At 34.8% G+C, this 23,370-nt stretch overlaps 1 protein-coding gene across 4 annotated transcripts in view; it reads right to left on the bottom strand.

The window, feature by feature from the left end:
* LOC150106217 (uncharacterized) overlaps positions 1-23,370 on the bottom strand; it is a 212,374-nt gene that overhangs the window by 99,008 nt on the left and 89,996 nt on the right. For all 4 annotated transcript variants that reach the window (XR_016548354.1, XM_090393044.1, XM_090393045.1 and 1 more), the window contains 2 exons: positions 8,337-8,501; positions 6,362-6,452 (listed from right to left, as the gene is read on the bottom strand). Coding sequence is in view for 3 of the 4 variants with exons in the window: in XM_090393044.1 (XP_090249170.1) it covers positions 6,362-6,452; positions 8,337-8,501 (256 nt within the window). In the remaining variant the exon portion in view is untranslated. The remainder of the gene's footprint in view (positions 1-6,361; positions 6,453-8,336; positions 8,502-23,370) is intronic.

Below are 23,370 nucleotides of genomic sequence, written 5' to 3'. Positions count from 1 at the left end.
CAGTTATATGGTGTCAATGGGGGGCATTATATCAAGTAATACTTAGTCGGTATTTGAGTTGCAAGTTGGCAGTTAGAAATGAAGGATGTACAGAAGATGGTTTAATTTTAAATCTGGTGTGAGACAAGGATGTACATTATCACCTCTGTTATTCATTATCTATATGGATCACATTATGAAGGAAAGTGGTAATAAACATGATATCAGAATTGGAGATGTTAATGTCAGCTCTTTGCTTTATGCAGACGATGTTATACTTCTGAATAAATCCGCTACAAGTTTGCAAGATTCCCTGACTAAATTGAATAACTGTTGTATTAGATATGGTATGAAGGTCAGCATTAAAAAGACAAAAACAATGAAAATAGGTAGAATTGTTGAAAATGTCAACTGTGTTGTGAACGGGGGAACAAGTAAAACATTTCAGCTACTTGGGCACGATTTTTAGTGAAGATGGTAAATTAAATATGGAAATAGACAACAGAATCAACAAAGCTGGTATGGTAGGAAGTCAATTGAATAAATTCATATGGAATAAGAGAGAAATTAGTTGGAACACTAAATTAGCTGTATACAAGACAGTGTTCAAACCAGTTTTAACTTATGGATCTGAGAGCTGGGTCAGAAGTAAAACACTTGACCAAAGACTAGAGACTGCAGATATGAGAGTCTTGAGAAAGATTAGAGGCGTGAACAGATCACATCAATGGCTATATCAGATTAAAAACGAGGATATTAGGAAAGAACTTGAGATTGTCGGCATCCAGGAATGCGTTAGCAGAGCTAATCTCAGGTGGTATGGTCACTTAAACAGAATGGGTGAGGAAAGATTAGCAAAACAAGCGTTCTCTGCTAGGTTGGCAGGAAAACGACCCAGAGGAAGACCAAGATATAGGTGGTTTGATACGGTACAATGTGCCATAGACGATAGAAATATAAGATCTGATAATGATAATATTGGAGTCTTGACAAGTAATAGACTGATTTGGAGGAAAATTGTAGATAGGAAGTTAGCAATGATGTAAATTTTTCATGTAGTACTATCATATCCTGTACACCCCCTGAGGGTACATGTCAGGAATTTGATGATGATGACAATTAATATCCATAATTTGCATATTTGAAACTTATCCAGAAATTGTTACAATCCGTTCCTTGACAGTTCTAGCCGAAATAGGTAAATCTTTAATTTTTTTTACATATCTCGTCCATATTTTTCATATCCTTAAATAGAATTTCAGAGACATAATTAAAAGAAACACACGTATTAACCACAGTGAAAATTATTTAATGTAAATATTTCATCCTAAGTATCTTAGGACATCATCAGTAGAGTAGTTTAAACAATAATAGGAATAACATACAGTTAGGGTGCATGATTACAATAGAATCTCGTTAAACATGCGTAACGTGTTACAGAAGTTAAAAAAAAAAAAAAAAAAAAACTAATAATGATTCTTATTTTACACAATTTTGTATGACAATTTCTCATACTTTAGGAATAGTAAGAACGTCGTTGCAGTTTAAATTTGGTCTGTGTAGTAAGGCTTCAGAACTTTCTTTATATAAACGTTCATGTTTATATAAAGATCTATGTAAAAGTTTAGACTTTTCCCAATGGATTTTATGACTTGGACTTTCAATTCCGAGTTGAGAGAGGCAAGATTTTTGTGGTTTAAAAAGACGAATGTGGTCTTGATGTTTCGAGATGCGTTTCTGAACAGATCTACCTGTTTGTCCAAAGTAAGACAATTTGCATGAGCATGGAATCTCATAAATGCCAGGCAACAGCAAACTCTCACATTTGATGTTGCCTGGTGTTTATGAGATTCCAAAATATTATATTCAAGCAATAGCATTCAGGGAAATGAGGAAGTAGCTACAGTATTCAATACTAAATATGAAGAGAATGTTCTTCAATGGCAGGCAACATCAAGTGGTGATGTGGGCAAATATCAGAAGGGTTTACCAAGGAAATAATAGTGGAATTTTTTGAGGCATTAGAGAAGGCAGCTAGATCAATGAAAAAGGAAAAGTTGATCTTGGTTGGAGATCTAAACAGTAAAGTAAGAAATGATTACCAGACATATAAATGTCTGGGGAAAATTTGGAGAAAAGCAAAAAGCTAATAATAATTAAATGCCTGCTGGATTTTGCTTCAGGATATGGATTACTTATTACTAACACGATGTTACGACATATAAATGTGTAAAAATTCACAAGGAAAGAAAAGTCTCACTGACTACATTATAGTTGATAGCAATGTTTTCCCACTGCTTCAGGACACAAAAGGATTTGAAATAAGAAGTGATCACTATTTAGTTCGGATCAGGATAAAATTGAATTTTATATTGAAAAGAAAAGCAAGTCACAAAGTTTTAAAGCAAATCTAGGCTGAGCAGCTTTCAGAGCTGAAAGCTGCTCAACTTAGCTTACAAGAAAAAATGAAAGAGTTTGAGAACAGGAACCAAACCTTGGGGATTCAATGGCAAGCCTTCAAGAAAACATTGATTGATTCAGCCAGAGAAGCATGTGGTGAGGTTGTAAGTATATAAAAATCAGAACTCCATGTTGGACTCGGGAATTTAAAGAGAAAGTGAAGGAAAAGAATACAAGTCTGTTCCATCAGCAGGAAAGGTCGTGGCATCAGTGTTTTGGGATGCTAAAGGCATTCTGTTTATTAATTATCTTGAAAAGAGTAAAACAATAACCGGGGAATATTATTATCTGATCCTTTAAGCAGACTAGATGAAAAAAAAAAAAAAAAATTCGTGAGAAAAGACCCAGTTTACAGAAGAAAAAAATCATCTTTCATCAGGACATTGCACCTGCCCACAAAGGTGTTTTGGCAATGGGAAAATTAAGGGATCTGTACTATGAATTGTTGGAATATCCACCCTATTCCCCAGATTTGGCTCGCTCTGAATTCTATCTCTTCCCAAAACTAAAACTCTTCCTCGCTGGTCAGTGTTTTTCTTCGAATCAAGAGGTGATTGCAGCTGTAGAGAGGTATTTTGCAGATCTTACTGAGAACGACTACAGGGATGGGATAATGGTGCTGGAGAATCGCTGGAATAAATGTATTAGTCTTAAGGGAGATTATGTTGAAAAATAAAAATAATTTTGAAATTATAAATTCGTTTTTTCATTGTTAGGCTGAGCCGAGAACTTTTCAGACCACCCTCGTACCTCGACCTGTGATATCTTGAAGTAGATCAAGGTATCACTTAATTATCCCCTTATTGCTATTTCCAGTATTCTGGAAATACTGAGTTCTGCTCTAACCAAAGTTGCCCCAGCAAACATACTGGTTATCTGGTTACAAACAACTGAATATACCTGGGATTTGTGCAATGGTGTTTTTTTTTTTTTTTTTTTACATGCTGAATACTTTGTGTGTTATTATGCATTATACCATCAATATGGATTTCATCACCACTGCTCCACAGGAGATCTTCTAGCACACGTTATACACTACAGCTTGTGTCCAAAGATCTGCAGAATCTCTATTGATACTGTCAGGATATTTGCTTGGTTCTATCATAGTGGCTTATTATCTTCAAATTTCTCCAATGGAAACATATATTACAGCTCTTTTATTTTCCATCCATGCTTTTCCTCTTATAGTTCATTAATGTAGTTATCTTCCTATCCAGGTTCTAGACCACGTGGCCTGTTCCAGACTCAGTCCATCTTCTTGGTCATCCTCTATTCCTTGTTCCTTTAGGATTATGTTTTATATGTTAAGATCTTTATTGGTAACCTTTCTCTGTGCATTCTTGCTATATGGCCAGTTTTTCCTATATTTAATCATTGAGTCTGTTATGGGATTAATTTTGAGATTTTTAATTATTTTGCTATTTCTTTTTTTATCTAACAGAGTAAGTTGTTCTGCTTTCCTAAGGAATTTCATTTCTGCTGCCTGAATTCTCTGCATATCTCTTTCTCTGAAAGTCCAGATCTCACTTCCATATAATAATGTAGGTTTGGCTATTATTTCATAGACTCTGAGTCTTGTGTGTTTCTGTACGTAGTTAGGTTTAAAGGTTCTGTTAGTTACTCCAGTGAGTTTTATAAAGTTTGTCATCTTAAAATCAATATCTATTTCATTTACGTACGATAGTTTACAGCCTAGGTATTTGAAATTATTAACTTGCTCAATTATTTTATTATTTATTACTATTTTACTTCTGACACAGTTATTTCCATGAAAGCGACGACTTTAGTTTTCTCCATAGATATTTCTAGGCCATATTGTTGTATAATATTATTTAAATATTATAAATTGATTTCTGCAGTTCATCTTCAGTCTTTCCAAAGATGATCTGATCATCAGCAAAGAGTAGTGTGTCTATTTTTGTACATCGATTGATTTGGAAGCTATTTACTTCTCTCCATTTTTTGATAATATTGTCCATATATATGTTGAATAATATGGGTGATAAAGGACAGCCTTGACGGACTCCTCTATTTATTGGTTTCCAAGTAGAAACTTTAGAGTTTCCCATAGTTTATTTCTCAAAATTTTGTCAAATGCTTTTACATAATCGATGAAAGCTATGTGTGTTTCAATGCTGTATTCTCTATGTTTTTCTATAATTGAGACATTGACAATGAAAAGGGTGTAAGTGCCAAAATCCAAATTTTACAGGAGAAGCAAAAAACTGAATGCCAACTAGAGGAAAATTGCATCCAGCGCGATCTGTTGACGTGAATTACAATTAGAACAAATGGGCTAGGGAACTTGTCTCCTTTTCTATACTATTGGCATTGGAACATACATCACTTTCAGTGAGAAAACCTTTTTGTAAATTTTGGCACTTATACCCTTTTCATTGTCAACGCCTCAATTATTTTTAAGATAAAAGCTGAGTCTATACATGATCTTCCCTTACGAAATCCATTCTGCTTCTCCCAGCTGTGATTTTATATAGGATATTAATTTGTTTGTTAACATTTTTGCATATATTTTGTATCCTGTTTTGAGCAGGCTGATGCCATGATATTATTGCAATCTGTTTTTAGACCTTTTTATAAATTGATATCACTAGAGCTCTACCCCAGCTTTCTGGGAATTTTGCAATCCCCAGATCCCTCTTTGTATATCTGATTTATAAATTTTAGAAATCTGATGTTAAATTCTTTACCTGCAAATTTAATACATTCTGTCTTTATATTATATTCTCCTGGTGACTTGCCTGTTCTGCTATGTTTGAGGGTATTTTGTAGTTCTTCGTATGTAAACTCATCTATATTACTGATGTTATATTTTGGGGAAGATTCTTGTATCAAGGAGTTATAATACCATAGATTCTGGATATACTCCTGCCAAGTTTCTGGTTTGATCATATTGATCGAACAAGAAACTTGTCCCCAGTGGTTTGCAATTGCACGTACGAGCTTGGCACAACCGGGGTACCTGAGGTATGGCCTCCTTCATTTTTTTAGCCATACTTCTTTCCTGTCTTGTTCTTCATCTTAATCCTTTATTCATCTCCTCTATTAACATCTATAGAAGAGGACACGATACTAATCTTTACTATCCTAACTTCTAACTCTGGAGGGGTTTCTCCACTCTCCCCTGAAGCTATTAGAGTAATCAAGGACTAAAGGTAATTTCATTTTCCTTTAATAACCAATAACCAAGGCAAGCTTGATGACCTTAAGGTGGCAGCCCCATCATCAAGCTAAACTGCAGGAGGCCAGTAACCCCCTCAGTTGAACTGAAACTCACTAAAAAGACTCAAGTTCACTAATGTGTAAATTAATAAACTGTCACTAAATCCTATCTGTCATCATTTCTCTCTCTCCTATTCAAGCTGATTGAGTGGGGGGGGGGGAAATAGAATGAGAGATGCAGACAAAAGGATCTGTTCGCATATAGATATATACGACAAAGACATACTCATTTAGAATGGTACAATTATACAAATTTTATTTTTTATTTTCCCATTAAAATTTTCAGCCAAGTTTCTTGGTTATCTTGTATTCAGTTCAGTGAATAAACTCAGCACAAGTGGAATATAATTTTATTCTACTTGCACATCACTTTTTTTAAGCATTAATAATGAAACTTCAGCTGGAAATTTTGCTTTGAGGGGGAGAATTCTCACACATGGCACATGAATGTTACAAAGATTCACATCTCAGTAATCTAGTATGAGATAAAGGAGTTGAAGCTTTCCATAAATGCTTTAACAGGTGAAGAAAGCTGTTGTGAATTATAACATGGAAAGGAGGGTAGACAGTAATGAGATGCTTCAGTTTTTCTTTTATGTAATTTAAAAATTTAGTTCTGGATATTTTTGGATATATCTCATATTATTCTAGGTCCAAGACATCTAAAAGAATGGAAAGTTACCTTTTGTGATGTCTGCTCATTCTTCAAGTCAGTTATCCTCTTGCTTTCAGAGAGTGCTTTCTGTAGTTCCAACACAGTAGATAATTCTTTCCTACATATTAAAAAATAAGAAAATAACTAAAAAAAGAGACTGATTTTCTTTTAATTAAATTTTCTTACATTTGTTTGTACAGGAGGTTAACAGTTTATTCTGGCCTGATTGGCTAGCATAGCCACTCTTTACTCCACAAGCATTAATGGGCTCAATTCTTTGTGCTATGGTTGTTCATGTATAGCTTTAGGTGGTAGATGATCTTCAGTGCCAAGTGTAAGGTTATCACTTTATTAGGTCTGAAATAGTTTAAAAAGGTACCATGTTTGGTCTAGAGTAGGCTCCAAGAAGTCAGTCTCTTGCCCACTTATGGTGTTAAATGCATGATGGGTGACAAGCTATCATGTGTAAAATTTCGCATAAAAACATCGCCGATAACAGTAAATTCACGAGTGAATACACAAAGCACTTTCAGGATCACCTCAGGTGTGTCAACTCCATTATAGCAAACACCACTATAACAAACTACTGAAAAATTCCTGCAATGCTATGCTAAAGAAATCCACTATAAACTATTTATGTGGTCCCACAAGTTTGCTACGAGTCCACTGTATATGTAATAATAATAACTAAATACAAAACTTGTATTATCTCCTTCGATGAAGACCAATTTGGATTCAGAAAGAATAAAGGAACAAGAGAGGCAATACTCTGTTTAAGAACAATAATAGAGAGAAGATTAGACCTTAGTCAAAATACTTACATTTGCTTCCTTGATTTAGAGAAAGCATTTGATAAAGTAAACCAGCAAATACTTCTAAATTGTCTTAACTAATATCGGCATAGATTTGAGGGATAGGAAAATAATTTATCAAATTTACAAAAATCAAAATGGACGGATTAAAATCAATGATAAGGAGAAAACAAATATAAGGAGTGGAGTAAGACAAGGATGAATACTTTCATCACTTTTATTTAATTTATATACTGAAAAGGCCATTCAGGAAACTAAAGATAAAATAAATAGTGGCATGAAGATAAATGGTGAGCAAGTCATGTGTATGAGATTTGCTAATGACATAGCCGTTGTAGCAGAAAACAGAAAAACGTTAAAAACAATGCTAGAATTACTAAATAATAACCTTGAAAAATATAAAAATGAAAATCAACACAGATAAGACTAAAATCATTGTTACAGGCAAAATCCCTATCAATATAGGGATATAGATATCACTGGGAAACAAATAAAACAAGTGAAAAGCTTTAAATATTTAGGAAGCCTAATAACAGAAGATGGCAGAACAAGAGAAGACATAAGATCAAGAATAAACAATGCAAAAGCCCAATTCTCTAAGATGAAAAGCATTTTAACAGGAAACCTCAACCTACAATTGAAAAAAAAAAAAAAAATAGTAAAGACAGTGATATGGAGCATTGCACTGTATGGATGTGAAACCTGGATTCTAGGCAGAGAAGATGTAAGAAGATTGGAAGCTTTTGAAATGTTGTGCTGACGCCACATGAACAAAATAAAATGGACAGGAAAAAAATCAAACAATCAAGTCCTGAGAGAGATAAACGAAACAAGAACTCTAATTAAATCGATCAAAATTAGAAGAGATAGGTAGTTTGGGCATATACTTCGACATGATGGACTTGTGAAAAGAATAACTGAAGGCAAAATAGAGGGAAAAAGAAGAAGAGGCAGACCAAGGAAAAGCTTTCTTGACCAAGTCAAAGACAGCACGGGTTTGAGGAGTTACCAGGAGGTTAAGAAGAAAGCCAATGACAGAGTGGAATGGAGGAAACTGCTGCTGAGCTACCAGTCCCAAGACTGATGATGAAATACAAAACCTCTCAGAAATATAAAATCAACATCTCCATTACTACAAAGTTAGTGGTTATATATATACACACACACACACACATTTTTTTAAACTGTACCTTGTCTCTCTCTTTTCTTCATGAAGCTGCATATTTTCAATACATTTCTGAATATCAGGAGGTATTAAATTTACTTTTCCATTAAAAAGAGAATTTATATCAGCATTTCTAGCTATTCTTTTCATATACTGGCTATCTGCTGTAAACATCTCTTTCATATGGGTCCTGTAAATAAAGTTAGGAATAATGATAACAACAGTAAATGCAAATGAGTGATTGAAATATCAGACAAAGGATGATAAAATTCCCCATTAGTAATTGCACATTTGATCAAAATTTCTGAAGTGTAAAATTAGATATCCTCCTAATTCTCTGCTTTGAGGAAAGAACGTTTAACAGTTTTCAATGACTGGAATTGTCTTGTAGACACTTAGGAAGTACAATGACTTGTGGGTTAGCATAGTTTCATACAAGGTGATTGGCACATAAATAACCCCAATTTTTTTTTTTTCAAAATGTTTATTTTTTTCTATATTCACCATGTAAGATGACCACAATAATAAATTTAGTTTAATCCTTTATTCAAGCGTAAGCAAACAAAGTTTGCACCTGAAGTATCATCAGGATTCAGGTAACTTGTGATAAAGGTGGACCAAGCTCTCATCACTCCTTGTCTCAGTATCTCCCATAATACAAAGCACATCTCCTTGCAGACATGTATAATACTATGCATTAAGTGAAGGGCAACTACCCAGACTGGTTTTGCCCTTTATTGAGGTCTTGTCAGTGGGAACCAGACCCAGAAGTGGTGACACTAAGGCAGAAGCAATGGAGAAGTCATATTTACCTATATGAGTTATCAAAAGGTGTACCACTTTATTAAATTACTCTGGATTTAGAGAAAGATGTTGGAAGTTTTTTCCCACTTGGTTAGACTATAATAAATTTAGTTTAATCCTTTATCCAAGTGTAAGCAAACAAAGTCTGCACCTGAGGTATCTTCAGGACTCACATAACTCATGGTAAATTTGTATGCAATTTACAGACAAAATACTATTGGTGGTGATAGTGGGAAGTAGATGGCACTGTGTGTTGATGATAGTAGTGTGTAATAGCAGAATTAAGCAGAGACAGGGAGTTATGTAGTGTGCTCTTCCAGGAAGTGACAGATTTTATTATTATTAGTGTGATAGATCCAATAAGTCAAAGGACTCATTGCATCTGTCACACTAATAATAATAAATGACTAGATTCAGCCAATGTGCACTGCCTCTTCTCATTGGAATACTCTTTAAATATGTCTTCCTTCAATCTCCAGTTTCTTATCATGTTTGTGAAAACATACTCTTGTGGAGCAGTGCAAATGTTGTGCACCTTGATATATATATATATATATATATACTGCAACTTTCAGCTCATTTCCAACCTCATATTTCACATATGGGTGAGAGCCTAATGGGGTTTTATAGCATCTTGAAATTATAGATCATCCTAGAAAGAAATAAACAAAATGAAATTGAGAAATGTGAGACACAATCTGGTTTTCAGGAAAATAAAGGGACTAGAGAAGGACTATTCAATGTTAGAACTATTATAGAAAGATATCTGGAAAAGCAGAAAGAAGTCTACTTATGTTTTATTGACTACACAGGGCTGAACCGATAGGAATGCATCAAAAAATTAGGAGTAGATGGCAAAGATATCAGATTACTGATAAATTTTTATTGGGAGCAAAGTGCCTCAATAAAAATTGCAGGAGAAACCTTAGAGTCAAAAGAGGAGGTAGAAATATAAACAACTTAAGATATACAGATGATACAGCACTGCTGGTTGAAAACAAAAAATATCTTCAAAACCGACTACAAGACACACTGAAACTAAGTGAAAAATATGGCTTTATTTCGACTTCAAATTAAGGGTCAAAGCTATATAACTGAGAGGATACCTCCACATAGCCTTTAAAGGAATGCAGAGAACTGACCAGGGCTTCTGACCTAATGGCCAATCCTCACCTTCTCGTGGTGCACCCTGTTAGATATCTACCTGGATATTGAACGAACTATTTGGGATTTAGCCCACCAAATTCTATTCTTATTGGCTTAAACCAAAATACAAAATGATGGTACAACATGGCAAAATTTCATGCCGGTTGGGGCATCTCCCGGTGTTAAACAAGGCCCCTGTTGTTTTCACCACGGTGAACTGCAAAAAGTCGGTTACCGGAACAAATCTGAAAACACACCATAACTCAACATCACCAGAGTTAAAGATCGGTACATTCAACATAAGAAGCCTGAATGGCAAAGAAATGGAGCTAGCTGAGGAATTAGATAAGTACCAGATCGACATAATAGGGGAGACTGAAACAAAAAAGACAAAAACTGGTGAGATCTTTCTGAGAAATAAATACAAAATGTTATATACACGCAATGACAATAAAGAAAAAGGAGGAGTAGCCATAGTACTCAACACTAAATACAAGCTTAATCTTCTTGAATGGCAGGCAGCTTCAAGTAGAGTGATTTCGATAGGGAGTAGGAAATGATTTTAAGACATACAAAAATATTTTGGGAAAATTTGGAGAAAAGAGCAAAGCTAATAATAATGGCAAATACCTGTTCGATTTCTGCTCAGGACATGGACTGGTTATTACTAACACCATGATCCAACATAAAAATGTGCACAAATTCAAATGGAGAGTAAAGGCAAGGAATAAGAAAAGTCTCATTGACAATGTTATTGTTGATAGTGATGTTTTCTCTCTGGTGCATTCACCAGACTGTACAGAGGATTTCAAATTGGAAGTGATCACTATTTACTCTTGAGCAGGATAAAATTGAATTTCATGTTGAAAAGAATAACATGTAAGAAAGTTTTAAAGCGAATAAAAGTTGAGCAGCTCTCAGATGTGAACAGTAGACTTAAATACACAAAGATTATTGAAGAAAAAATGAAAGCATCTGAGAACAGGAACCAAACCTTGGAGATTCAATGGCAAACCTTGAAAAAAAAACCCTGATTGATTCAGCCAGAGAGGCATGTGGTGAGGTTGTCTGCAAGGAGAGAAAAATCAGAACTCCATGGTGGACACAGGAGGTTAAAGAGGCAGTGAAGGAAAAGAAGAAAGCATATCAAAAGTTCATGGCAAATAAGCCAGCTTGTGCTCTTAGAGAATACAGAGACAAATGTAAGAAAGCTAAATACTGTGTAAAACTAGCTAAACAAAAGTCATGGGAGGACTTTGGGAAGAACATAGAAAATGAATATCAAGAAGGTGGAAAAAGATTCTGGAGGTTGTTGAAGAAGCTTAGGAATGGAGGAAAGAGTGCTGTAAAAGGAGTTAGAGATGATAAAGGTGACATGAAAATGGGAGAAAAAGATATCCTTGAAGTATTGAGTAATTACTTCGAAAAATTGCTAAATGAAACAAGCAGTGATAGCACAATGGTAAAAAAACAACTCAACAGGCATACAGTCAGGAATACATACCCATAGTGGAAGCAGAAAAAGCTATCAAAGGCATTAAATGTGGAAAGGCAGCAGCAGTAGATGATATTCAACCAGAAATACTGAAGTATGGTGGTATAAAAGTCTTACAGTGGCTGCACTGCATAATTCAGAAAGTCTGGACAGAGGGACGAATTCCCGATGGTTGAAATAGAGCTCTCATAGTACCCATATATAAAAAAGGAAATAAAACTGAATGTGAGAATAACAGAAGTATTTCCCTACTGAGTGTTCCTCATAAGATTTGTGCAAGTATACTTGAGAAACAGTTGAGAAGAATTATGGAAGAAAAGCTTGGTGAAGAACAAGCTGGATTCAGGCGAAATAGAAGCTGTCAGGATCAGATCTTCACCATACGACAAATAGTAGAGAAATCATGGGAATATAACAAAGATCTGTATTTAAGTTTTGTCGATCTGGAAAACGCATATGACAAGGTGCAAAGAGAGAGAAGCTATTCAATACGCTACAGTTATATGGTGTCAATGGGGCATTATATCAAGCAATACTTAGTCTTTATTTGAGTTGAAAGTCAGCAATTAGAATTGAAGGAAGTACAGGAAAATGGTTTAATGTTAAATCTGGTGTGAGACAAGGATGTACATTATCACCTCTGTTATTCATTATCTATATGGATCACATTATGAAGGAAAGTGGTATTAAACATGATATCAGAATTGGAGATGTTAATGTCAGCTCTTTGCTTTATGCAGACGATGTTATACTTCTGAATAAATCCGCTACAAGATTCTCTGATTAAATTGAATAACTGTTACAATAGATATGGTAGGAAGGTCAGCAATAAAAAGGCAAAGACAATGAAGATAGGCAGAATCATTCAAAATGTCAACTGCTCTGGGAACCTGTGGAACAAGTAAAACATTTCAGCTACTTAGGCACAATTTTTAGTGAAGATGGTAAATTAAATATGGAAATAGACAACAGAATCAACAAAGCTGGTATGGTAGGAAGTCAATTGAATAAACTCATATGGAATAAGAGAGAAATTAGTCGGAACACTAAATTAGCTGTATACAAGACAGTGTTCAAACCAGTTTTAACTTATGGATCTGAGAGCTGGGTCAGAAGTAAAACACTTGACCAAAGACTAGAGACCGCAGATATGAGAGTCCTGAGAAAGATTAGAAGCGTGAACTGATGACATCAATGGCAATATCATTAAAAACGAGGATATTAGGAAAGAACTTGACATTGTCAGCATCCAGGATAGCATTAGTAAAGCTAACATCAGGTGGTATGTATCATCACTTAAACAGAATGGGCGAGGAAAGATTAGCAAAACAAGTGGTCTCTGCCAGGTTGGTAGGAAAACGACCCAGTGTAAGACCAAGATATAGGTGGATTAATACGGTACAAAGTGCCTTAGACAATAGAAATATAAGATCTGATAATGTTGGAGTCTTGACAAGTAACAGACTGATTTGGAGGAAAATTGTAGATAGGAAGTTGGTAATGATGTAAATTTTTCATGTAGTACTATCATACCCTGTACACCCCTTGAGGGTACATGACAGGAATTTGATGATGATGATGAAATAACCAAAACCATGCTCGTAATGAAAAAAAAGGGAAAATACTCAATATAAATATTAAGATTAGAGGAAATACTATAGATCAAGTAAAGAGTCATATATATTTGGGTCAACTAATTACAGAGAATGGAAAGTGTGATAAAGAAATACGGAGAAGGACAGAAATTGCTAGATCAACATTCATTAATATGAGAAACATTCTGATCTCAAGGAAACTTCACACAAAAACAAGGATTAGGCTGTCCAAATGCTACATATGATCAACACTGCTATATGGAGCAGAAATCTGGACAATATCAAAAATATTATGAACATAAACTAAAAGCCTTTGAAATGTGGATCTTAGAACAATCCTCAGAGTCCCAAGGAATGCCAAAAAAAAAAAAAAAAAAATTAGAGATATTAGAGATGACTAGAGAAGGAAGGACTCTGTTGAAAACTATTAAGAAAAGGAAAACCACCTGCCCAGATCACATACTAAGGCATGAATTCCTACAAAAAAAAAAAAAACACTTTTAGTGATACAGGGAAAAAGAAGAAGACAAAGAACTGATTGGACAGGAAATATCAAGGACTGGATCTTTTTGTCCTATAAAGAATGTAAGAGAGAAGCACAAAACTGTACATGATGAAAGTTCATGGTAGTCAACCTCCTAGAATGAGATGACACCTGACAAGACAAGTATAATTATAGATATATAGACATTGTGAGTGGCCAGTGTATTTAGTGCTTGTGTGATTTTTACCTGTTTTGTGCTTTTTATAGTTTTAATGTTTATTTAATGTTTTATAGTATATTGGCACAAATTTTGGTATATTTGTCAAGTATCTAGTGTTTTCATAACATATTTTTATTGAGATATTGCAATATTAAATAGAGCTGTAAAATGCAAAAATGCACAAGAAACAGAACAAGGCTTACTCTGCAAATTTAATGCAAATTTAAGGATACTGAAATGATTTAATCCCTGAAATCGCAAAGGTAAAACAGATTATTAGACAGATGAGGGAATTACAGAAAGTCAAGTGCCATCAGGTAAGTTATTACATAACAAAAATCAGGCAATTAAGTCAACTGTAAAAAACAGAATATTATTTGGTATAGTGACCGGGTTATAACTTCCAAGTTTTTCCACAACAAAAATTAAAAATATAGCACAAGCAATTAAAAAACAGAAAATCAAAGCAAAAGAGATCATAATTCTAGTAGGTATGAATGACTTAACTAATGATGACTTAAGTATGAGACAGGATATGAAAGGAGTGTTGGAAGAAGCGAGAGTGAAAAAAATGAGAAAGCAAAATCATACATATTAACTAGATATGGTAGAAATGAATTAAGAAGGACATGATGTCAAACAATTCAACACATATGCTGTAGGAATGGATGATGGTTTCTGGATGTGTAGAGTGAATAATCTGAGGGAAGAATCGATTTGTATAAGTGTTTGGTATCAGGATTTTTGAGAAATTAATTGATATGAAACCTAACACAGAGAACAGAGACTTAGGAAAACTAATTATGATAGGAGAAATGGTGAGAATCTGTGTCAGAGCAACAGTGCTATGTAACTGTGTTAATGATGGGAATGTGTATTATCGTGGAAATTATTATGAGGAGAATACGATTTGGCATTTGCCCAGTTTGGACTTATCAAGCATATGCAAGGATGTCTGTATAAGTAAGGTACCAGATAAGAATAAGATCTAAAAGTTGTCCAGCTGTGTAACAAGCTACAGAGAAAAGTACACAAAAAAGCATGTAGGTAAATTATTATGTCAGTGCATGAATTCTAGGAGTATAAGAAACAAAATGGTAGAGTTTGTTCCGTTGGTGAATACATTAGCACCTCAGATTGTAGGAATGAGACCTAATTGTCAGAGTCAGATATACAAACTGGTATTGAGTGTAAAAGAGTATTTTTAAGAAGGATAGACAGCATAAGAGAAGAGGGATGGGGGGGGGGGGGCTGCTAATGATATTTGATGATTATCCAGTTAAGCTAAGACCTATGACTGCAATACTAGTAATAACTTTTGAAGCCATCTAGCGTGAGATGGACTCTAACAAGATCAAATACATAGTGGGAGTATTGTTACAGACCTAGTGGATCAGTTGCTAACTGTGAAGAAATGTATTACCAAATAAAGATGGGTGCAAAATGAGTAATCATAATGTGGGACTTTAATTATCCGAACATTAATTGTGTAGTAGTGAAATCTCATGAAAAGAACGCAAGTGAATTTACTGAGCTGTTACGAGCCACTTCCTCAAGCTGTACGTGTTAGAAGGAACTTGAGGTCAAGTTGGATCTGATTATAGATTATAGTGTCAGAGGGAGTTTCACTTAAGACATAACTATTCTGCCTCCAGTAGGTGACTGATTATACAGTATAACTCGAGAAGCAGATAAGTTTATGAATTTCAGAAAATGACATGCTGAACTACAAAGAAAAAAATTATATAACCAACTGAGGAGTATACTGAATTCTGCACCACGGTACTGGTTGCTGGATGAGAAGGATAGCAACATTGAATAGGAAGCATTTAAAAATATTTAAATGATGTCCCTAGAGTTCAAAGAATAAATAGATAGGAGTGAAATGGATGTGTAATGTTATTAAGCAAGATTCATAAAAAAATAAGATGATCTGGAAGGAATACCATGTGCATAAGGATGATGTCAGTTTTGAAAATTATAACAAGCAAGTGTTACATCCTGAATGAAGAACTTTTAAAAGGAAACAATTCATTCAGGATTTAACAAGTCAGAAAAATCAGCTGAGAGAAAAAACTTGTACTCGAGCAGAAGAAATAAAGTACTAACTGTAAAAATATAGAAATAGAATTACCTCCTTTTAGTAGAATTGTAAGACCATGTAAAGAACTTTGTGTATAAATTGGTATTGTATAAATGCATCATGTATGCAATGAATAGGTAAATTAGATGTAAACAATAGTTCAAAGGTCACGGGCAGGCCTGAGGCATTGGCAATCTTGGAAAGCGATGCACATTCGTTTCCCGGAAGACGCTGCTAGAGATCTTGCGATGTGCCGAAATCCCCATGGACGAAGAAAGTAGCAGGCGGGAAAAGATCGCAGAAAGTAAGAGGGCGTTATTGCAGCTAGTAACAGGGTGCTAAAAAGGGGGGAAAGTGAAGGGAGAATAAAAAGGGTTTGCACCCTTTTCTCATGGCCTTTTTTTGCTTTTTTTGCTGGATGATGATTCGACTTCTCCCGTGGACCAGAAGTTCTTGATGGTGTTTCTTGGCGATAGTACAATATCGGACGGTGCGCCTTTCGCTTCGATGTCTGAATTTCTGCCGGTACTAAAGCGTGAGATGTCGGCATATGCTGTGTTCGCTGAAATTTCCAACAGAATAATATCACAGACGTATCCTATGAACCGGCAGTAGAAACGAGGATGGTCTGAAACAGATCGAGAATAGACGAGGGAAAAGAGCATAGCTTAATCTGATGACCATAGTGACCCACCATGTGGACGTAGGCTTATGGAAGTATCGAGAGGTAATTCAAACAAAGGACAGTTCAGACGGACCTGGAGATCCTGCCCCAAGAAATGGTTAAGTATACAGATTTTGTTGTATAATTACACAGTCAGTAAAAGGGAAAGATCATTGTAGTGTAATAATTGAGTATGGACAGTATTTAAGAACTTTAAGTGATTATTAAGCAGTGTCTAATGTCCATAAGACAAATTGTCTGGAATGATCATAGATGATTGTGACTAGTTTAATGTGCAAGACTAACATAGTAGGTAGAATATTGATTAGAAGTGTATAATGTGTAGATTATATGTGTTTAATCTCTAACTCAAAAGAAGGATTTACTGTTCATGCATTAGAGTATTAATCAGTTTGATTTAGCATGTCATTGAACTAATTGAAAGTGAGACTGGTCTAAGTGTATATGTCTTTAGATTCCAATAAATACGTTTTTTCTTTTATACCGGAGTTTTGCCAGTGATATGAATCAAAACTACCACTCATTGATCTGAACCATAGTGGGGGGGGGGATTGAAAGAAAGGTATAACGTGTTGTTATAGAGGTTACAACTGCAAACCAGAATTTACTTAGCCACAGCAGTAAAGCTTTTATAAGTTTAAGCACTAAATTTATTCACCTATGTGCACCAAAAGTCTGGAAAAGTCTCCCTGAATAAGAGTCCCCTTTATTCTAAGATACTGGCTGGCACAGCTTTAAAAAATAAATTTGTCAATATCAGAAGAGGAGATGGCCCCAGAAAGAAATTAGAGGATTCGTTTCTTTTAGCAAGGAATAACCTTTATCAGTCAGGGTAAGCACGAGTAAAATTAGGAATCGGCTAGAGATATAGAATTTGCTTTCTTTATAGAATGAACATGTAAGAAGTAATACAGATATTAGAATCAGGGAAATTTTGTAAGTCTTGTAGTCATTGTAGAGAGATAAATTCATAAAGAAAGTAAATTATTATAGGAAAAGTAACGACATAACAATGCCGCAGTAGCCAACAGGTTGCGATTAGGTCCCGAAAAAAATTAAGTAAATTGACCTATCACAGTCAGTTGGTCTTTGGTTCATATCAGGCAATCAGAAATTTGTTGGAAATAGTAGAAAATTTGAAAAAATAATCTTATATTTCAGTGTAAGCTCCAGTACAAGTATGTCTCTCCCGACTAGTTACGAGATGAACAATTCTGAGTTTTTTAGAACAATAAATCCACAACAAGTATTCCCACAATTCTCAGGCGAGGATTTTGCATTCTTTTGCAATCGGTTATTGCAAAAGAATGCAATAAAGCAATAACCGATGACGTTATTACATTCTTTTGCTATGTTGAGGAATTGAGAAAAGTTGGCAGATGGACAGATTTTCAACTTCTTATACTACTATGTAGTAAGCTAGTAGGGAAGGCAAAAAACTTCTTCTATTCATCGCCAATCCTGAGAGAGACCCTGGAATATAAAAAATTTAAAGAAGTATTAATTTATGAGTTCTCCAAAAGAAGGGAACTGGTCCAGACACTTGGGGAAGTGTACAGGTGTATACAGAAAAAAGGGGAAAGGGTAACAAATTACTTAAACAGATTACCGTTTATCACCTGATCTTTGAGGGCATCGGAAGAAGAGACTGCTACCTCTTCACTGGATGAAAAAACTCAGGTGTATGAGGAAGAGATACTGAAGCAGTTGCACAAACTGAATAAGAATTTGACAGTAGGGACTGATGGGATATCAGAATGGATGTTACAAGAATGTTCAGCTGATTTGGCTTTTCCTTTGACCAGGCAAATGTAATTTAAGTCTCAGAACAGGAATGATTCTACAGGAGTGGGAATAATGTATGGTATGCATAAGGGTGGTGTAAGGACTGATGTATCCAACTATCAACCTATAAATATCTCTGAAACAGTGGTGAAGATTTTGGAAAAGATGGTTAAAGCTCACATACAGAAATGAGTTGACTGAGAATCTATATTTTGCAATGAACAGCATAGGATTACTAAGGAAAGGTAATGTTTGAAGGTAATAGTAAAGTTACCAGTGAGTTAGATAAGGGGAATGGATACACCATGATACTTTTGGACTTTGTTTTGGAGAGAATGCAACATGGAAGATTGCTACATAAATTGGAGAATGTGGGATTGGGTTATAAAATAATAGCATGGCTAAGAGGATGGTTAACACTGATCAATATTACAAAGTGGTATATGGAGGATGTGAGTCTGCAAGATTTAAGGAAACCAGCAGTGTGTCAGAAAGATCAGTCCTTGGTCTATTCTTATTTAATTTATACATGAATGACACAGGGAAGGATTTGACAGGAGACAGAGCTATTTGCTGATGATGCAAAGATAGGTAGGTAAGGTAATCGAGAAAGCAGTACAGCCATACCCCGAAGTTACGCGGTAGGTGGAATCAACAAAAAGCGTGTAAGTCGAATTCACGTAACTCGGGTATAATTTTGCATACAAACATAAAAAAATATTAGTTAATTGGGACCAAAAGTTTACAAAAACACCTATATTTTTAAAGAAATATAATCATAATTGTAGTTTTTCGTACATAAAAAACAGAAAGTTATTTCGATGTCAATGGTTTCATAAAATCTAATAGATTTGTCTGACGGCATACTGTCTTTTTCTTGTCACGCAAAATTTCTTCATAGCAAGCTAATGATTTTTTTATTCCTTACCTTGTGGCTACAATTCGTTTCTCGTTAGAATCTATGTCCTCCAAAATCTGTAAATCTTTCTTTTATGATTGTTCTTACTGTGGATTCCTGTAGATCAAACTTCTTTGCTAGCTCACAAATTTTCATTCTGCCTTCAAAATCCTTAATAATGTTGAGTTTTGTTTCCAAAGTCAATGTTTTTCTTTTCTTGCTAGCTGTAGAAGAATCGAACTTGCTTCCTTTGGACAATATTATTATTTTTTATGTGATAAAATTTTTATCAAAAACATAACATTAAACAATCGCAAGGTTTGTAGACTATAAAACCATGTATGAATGGAGACCGTGCGAAACACATCAGTGCTTGTTCACAGCATGTGCGACACTGGTGAATGCGGCCGGTGCCGGAAAGATTCGACTAGTGGTGAGACGTGAAGCGGGACAGGAATACATACATATATGAAACCGTGTAACTCGGGATTCGCGTAAATCGGGGTATGACTGTACTTGCAGCATGATTTGAATAGGCTGGAACTGGGCATGTAAAAATGGCTGTTAATGTTCAATGTGAGTAAATGGCAGTTCAATGTTAGTAAATGTAATGTCGTGCATTTTGGTGTGAAGAGATATCCAATGTCATATTACATTGGTGGAATTATGCTAGCAGAAACAGATTATGCTATGGATCTTGGAGTTTTAATAGATAGGAAGTTGTAAGGGCTATATAGCAAAAATGGCAAATACAATTCAGAGAATATACAATTCAGAGAATAAGGAATGCTGTAGCTGGAATGCTGAAATAAACCTTGAAATGTAAACATAAGGAAGTCATTTTGCCTTTTTACAACACCTTGATAAGACCTCACTTGGACTACTGCATGCAGGTCTGCTTTATGTGGAGATTCTGATACAGTGGAGAGAGTGCAAAGGAGCGTGTTAAAAATTATATCAAGATTGTGGAATATAGACTGAGGATTTGTGGATTGCAGATGCTTTTCAAGGGAAAAAAAAAAGGGGATGGTACAAATGAGATTTACAAACTTCTGAAAGGGTCGATATAGGATATCAGTAGATGGAATTTTTCATTTTATGGAGGATGGTGAAAGGACAAGAGGACATCCTTCGAAGTCGAGAATGCTGTAGGTGTCAGATAGGATTTTTGTCTGTCATAAAGTGATGCATGATTGGAATGGACTGTCGCTAGAGGTGGCAAGTGCAGGTAATGTGAATGAAGGTATGATAGCTGGTGCGGGATATGTGACATCCCTCAACGAGTCCCTGCCTTCCTGGAGGTCTCTCTTAATAGTAATTATTGCATTCAAAGTTTAACTTATTTCATTATAGATGGTGTTTTTTCTCTGTCTTTTCATATGTACTTTTCTAGTCTTGTTCGCTCTGGAAAAGTATCTGGTAATATTCTTTCCAAATTTCTTTTATCTTTTGAATTATTCCAGTTTCAATAATATTTTTGTCTTTCAGCAGTCTGGATATTTGGGATATTTTTGTTAATTATTTTATAATTTTATCCACAGTCTTGTTATTATTCTTTTTATTGGCTCCTTTGCACATTTTTGTTTTTTTTTTCCAGCCAGGCATTTTTTGCAGAGCTGCATGTTGTATCAATTTTGTTTTTCAGTCTCTTATAATGTTGACTTCTCTGTATTTTCTCTAATCCAGGTATTTTTTGTAGCTCTTGTTTGTTCTAAGGTTTCTAGAATTTCTGTGGTTGCCACTCATTATTTGCTCTAATTGTTGTACTAAGTGTTTCTCTTGCAGTATTTACCATAACTCTTCTGCCCTTAGCACGTATTTCTACATTGCAAAAGGTTATTTTCTTTAATGGTTTCTATTATTTCTATAGTTGTTCTAAATAGTTTCATCTGTTAATGTTAATAGTATTACTTACGGTTTTTGGTTTGCTAGCTTTTAATTTTAACTTGATTTTTGCAGCTAGTAGATGTTCAGTCAAAATCTGGTTTCTTTAATGTTCCTATATTTTGGATTGAGTATTTCTAGTTATTTTTGATCAGAATGTATTCAACACATTCTTTAATTATTTCACTTGGGGATATCATGTGAATTTGCATGATGGAATATGGAAAAATATGGTCTTTGAGATGAATAGATTGTTATGTTTGCAGAATTCCAGAAATCTTTTGTCTCTGTCTTTTCTCTTGTCCTATCCAAACTTACCCATTGTTTTTGATTTCTGGCATAAATCTCCCAAGCTTGCCAATGAAGTCTTCCATTACCATTATTTTGTCTTTTTTTTTTTTATTTTGTCATAAGGTCCTCTAGCTATTAGTAGAAAGTATCTATTCATTTTCTTGTAACTGACCTAGAGCATAAATTTGGATAATGAAAAAAAAAAAAAAAAAAAAAAATCCTTTTTTTCTGTTCCTTTTAGTTTAATTGTTATCATTCTTGAGCCACGTGGTTCTATGGATAATATTGCAACTCTCTGTGGGTGTTATGTTCTCTTCCTGAGTAGCGATTAAGTTCAGTTAATCACTAAATCACTTAATCATTAAGCTACATCATTAATTTTACATGATTACTAATCTCCCATCAACAATTTTCCTCCAAATTAGTCTTGCATGTCAGCACTGCAATATTGTCACATCCAACATTTTAGTCTTCTAATATACTTCTGACCGAATCAGTTCACTTAGATCTTGATCTTTCTCCTGGCAGCAAACACCTGTTTTGCTAACCTTTCCTCTCCAATTCTGTTTAAGTGATTATATAACCTTAGGTTAGCTCTGCTTACACATTGCTGGATGCCAATAATATCCAGTTTCATCCTAAGATCTATTTTTGATAAGATTCTGCTATTGATGTCATCTGTTCACCTTCTCTAGTTTTCCTCAGAACTCTTATATCTGTGGTTTCTAGTCTTTGATCAAGTGCGTTATTGCTAACTCAACTCTCAAATCCATAACTTAAAACTGATTTGAACACCGTCTTGTATACTATTAGTTTAGTGAATTGTATTTGCCAAGAAATTATATTCTTATTTAATCCTTTATCTAAGGATAAGCAAACAATGTTTGCATGTGAAATATCTTTAAGACTATGCTATTATAGATGTTGATGACTTTGCATCAATTACCCTAGTATCACATAATGCAAAGCACACTTCCTTTCAGAAGTGTATAATCCTATGTATAAAGAGAGTCATTACCCAGAACAGTTTCAACCCTTGAAGATTCATCAGTGAAAGCTAGAGCCAGAAAGATACCAAGGTTGAATTAATGTAGAATTGTGAGTGTTATTTGGATATTTGAGATGGACAGGTGTAGATGCTATTTGGGTTTATGTCAAGTGTAAGAGGTCTGGTCTGGCAAATGTCATGGATGTTAATAAAGTGAATGTAAGTTTTTATATGAGGAGATTCTGGCATGGTTATGTATGAAGTGATGGGTTACGTTACGTAATTTTTACTGGAATTAATTTATGAGGGAGATTTCTTTTTTGTTAAATTGTCACTGTCATTGTTTGTAAGGTTTGTCGTTGGTTCATTCATGGTTAGATGAAAGGACAGAGTGGGAATGACATGCAGTAAGGGGCAATACTCTTGAACATGACATCCAGACAGAGAGTGACCAGTCTCCTTGCTATAATGTGCCTCAATAATGTCTCCCACATACCATTACTCAAATTCCATCTCCAGGCATGACCTGGCAGAGTAAGTAAGTGGCAGTGGAATTGTGTAGCACCTTGTTATTAACCACCCAAACAGCCATACACGGATAAAATATCAAACATTTATGCATTGTATCCATGTTATTTCAATAGTATCCATATGTAATATTAACCTCAATGGATACTTTGTATCCATATAATTACTGATGT

This window comes from Typopeltis vanoorti, chromosome 5 (genome assembly GCF_054136105.1).
Source record: "Typopeltis vanoorti isolate ZY-2024b chromosome 5, IOZ_Tvanoo_1.0, whole genome shotgun sequence".
Classification (NCBI taxonomy): domain Eukaryota; kingdom Metazoa; phylum Arthropoda; class Arachnida; order Uropygi; family Thelyphonidae; genus Typopeltis; species Typopeltis vanoorti.
This window is presented reverse-complemented; position numbering and strand designations above follow the sequence as displayed.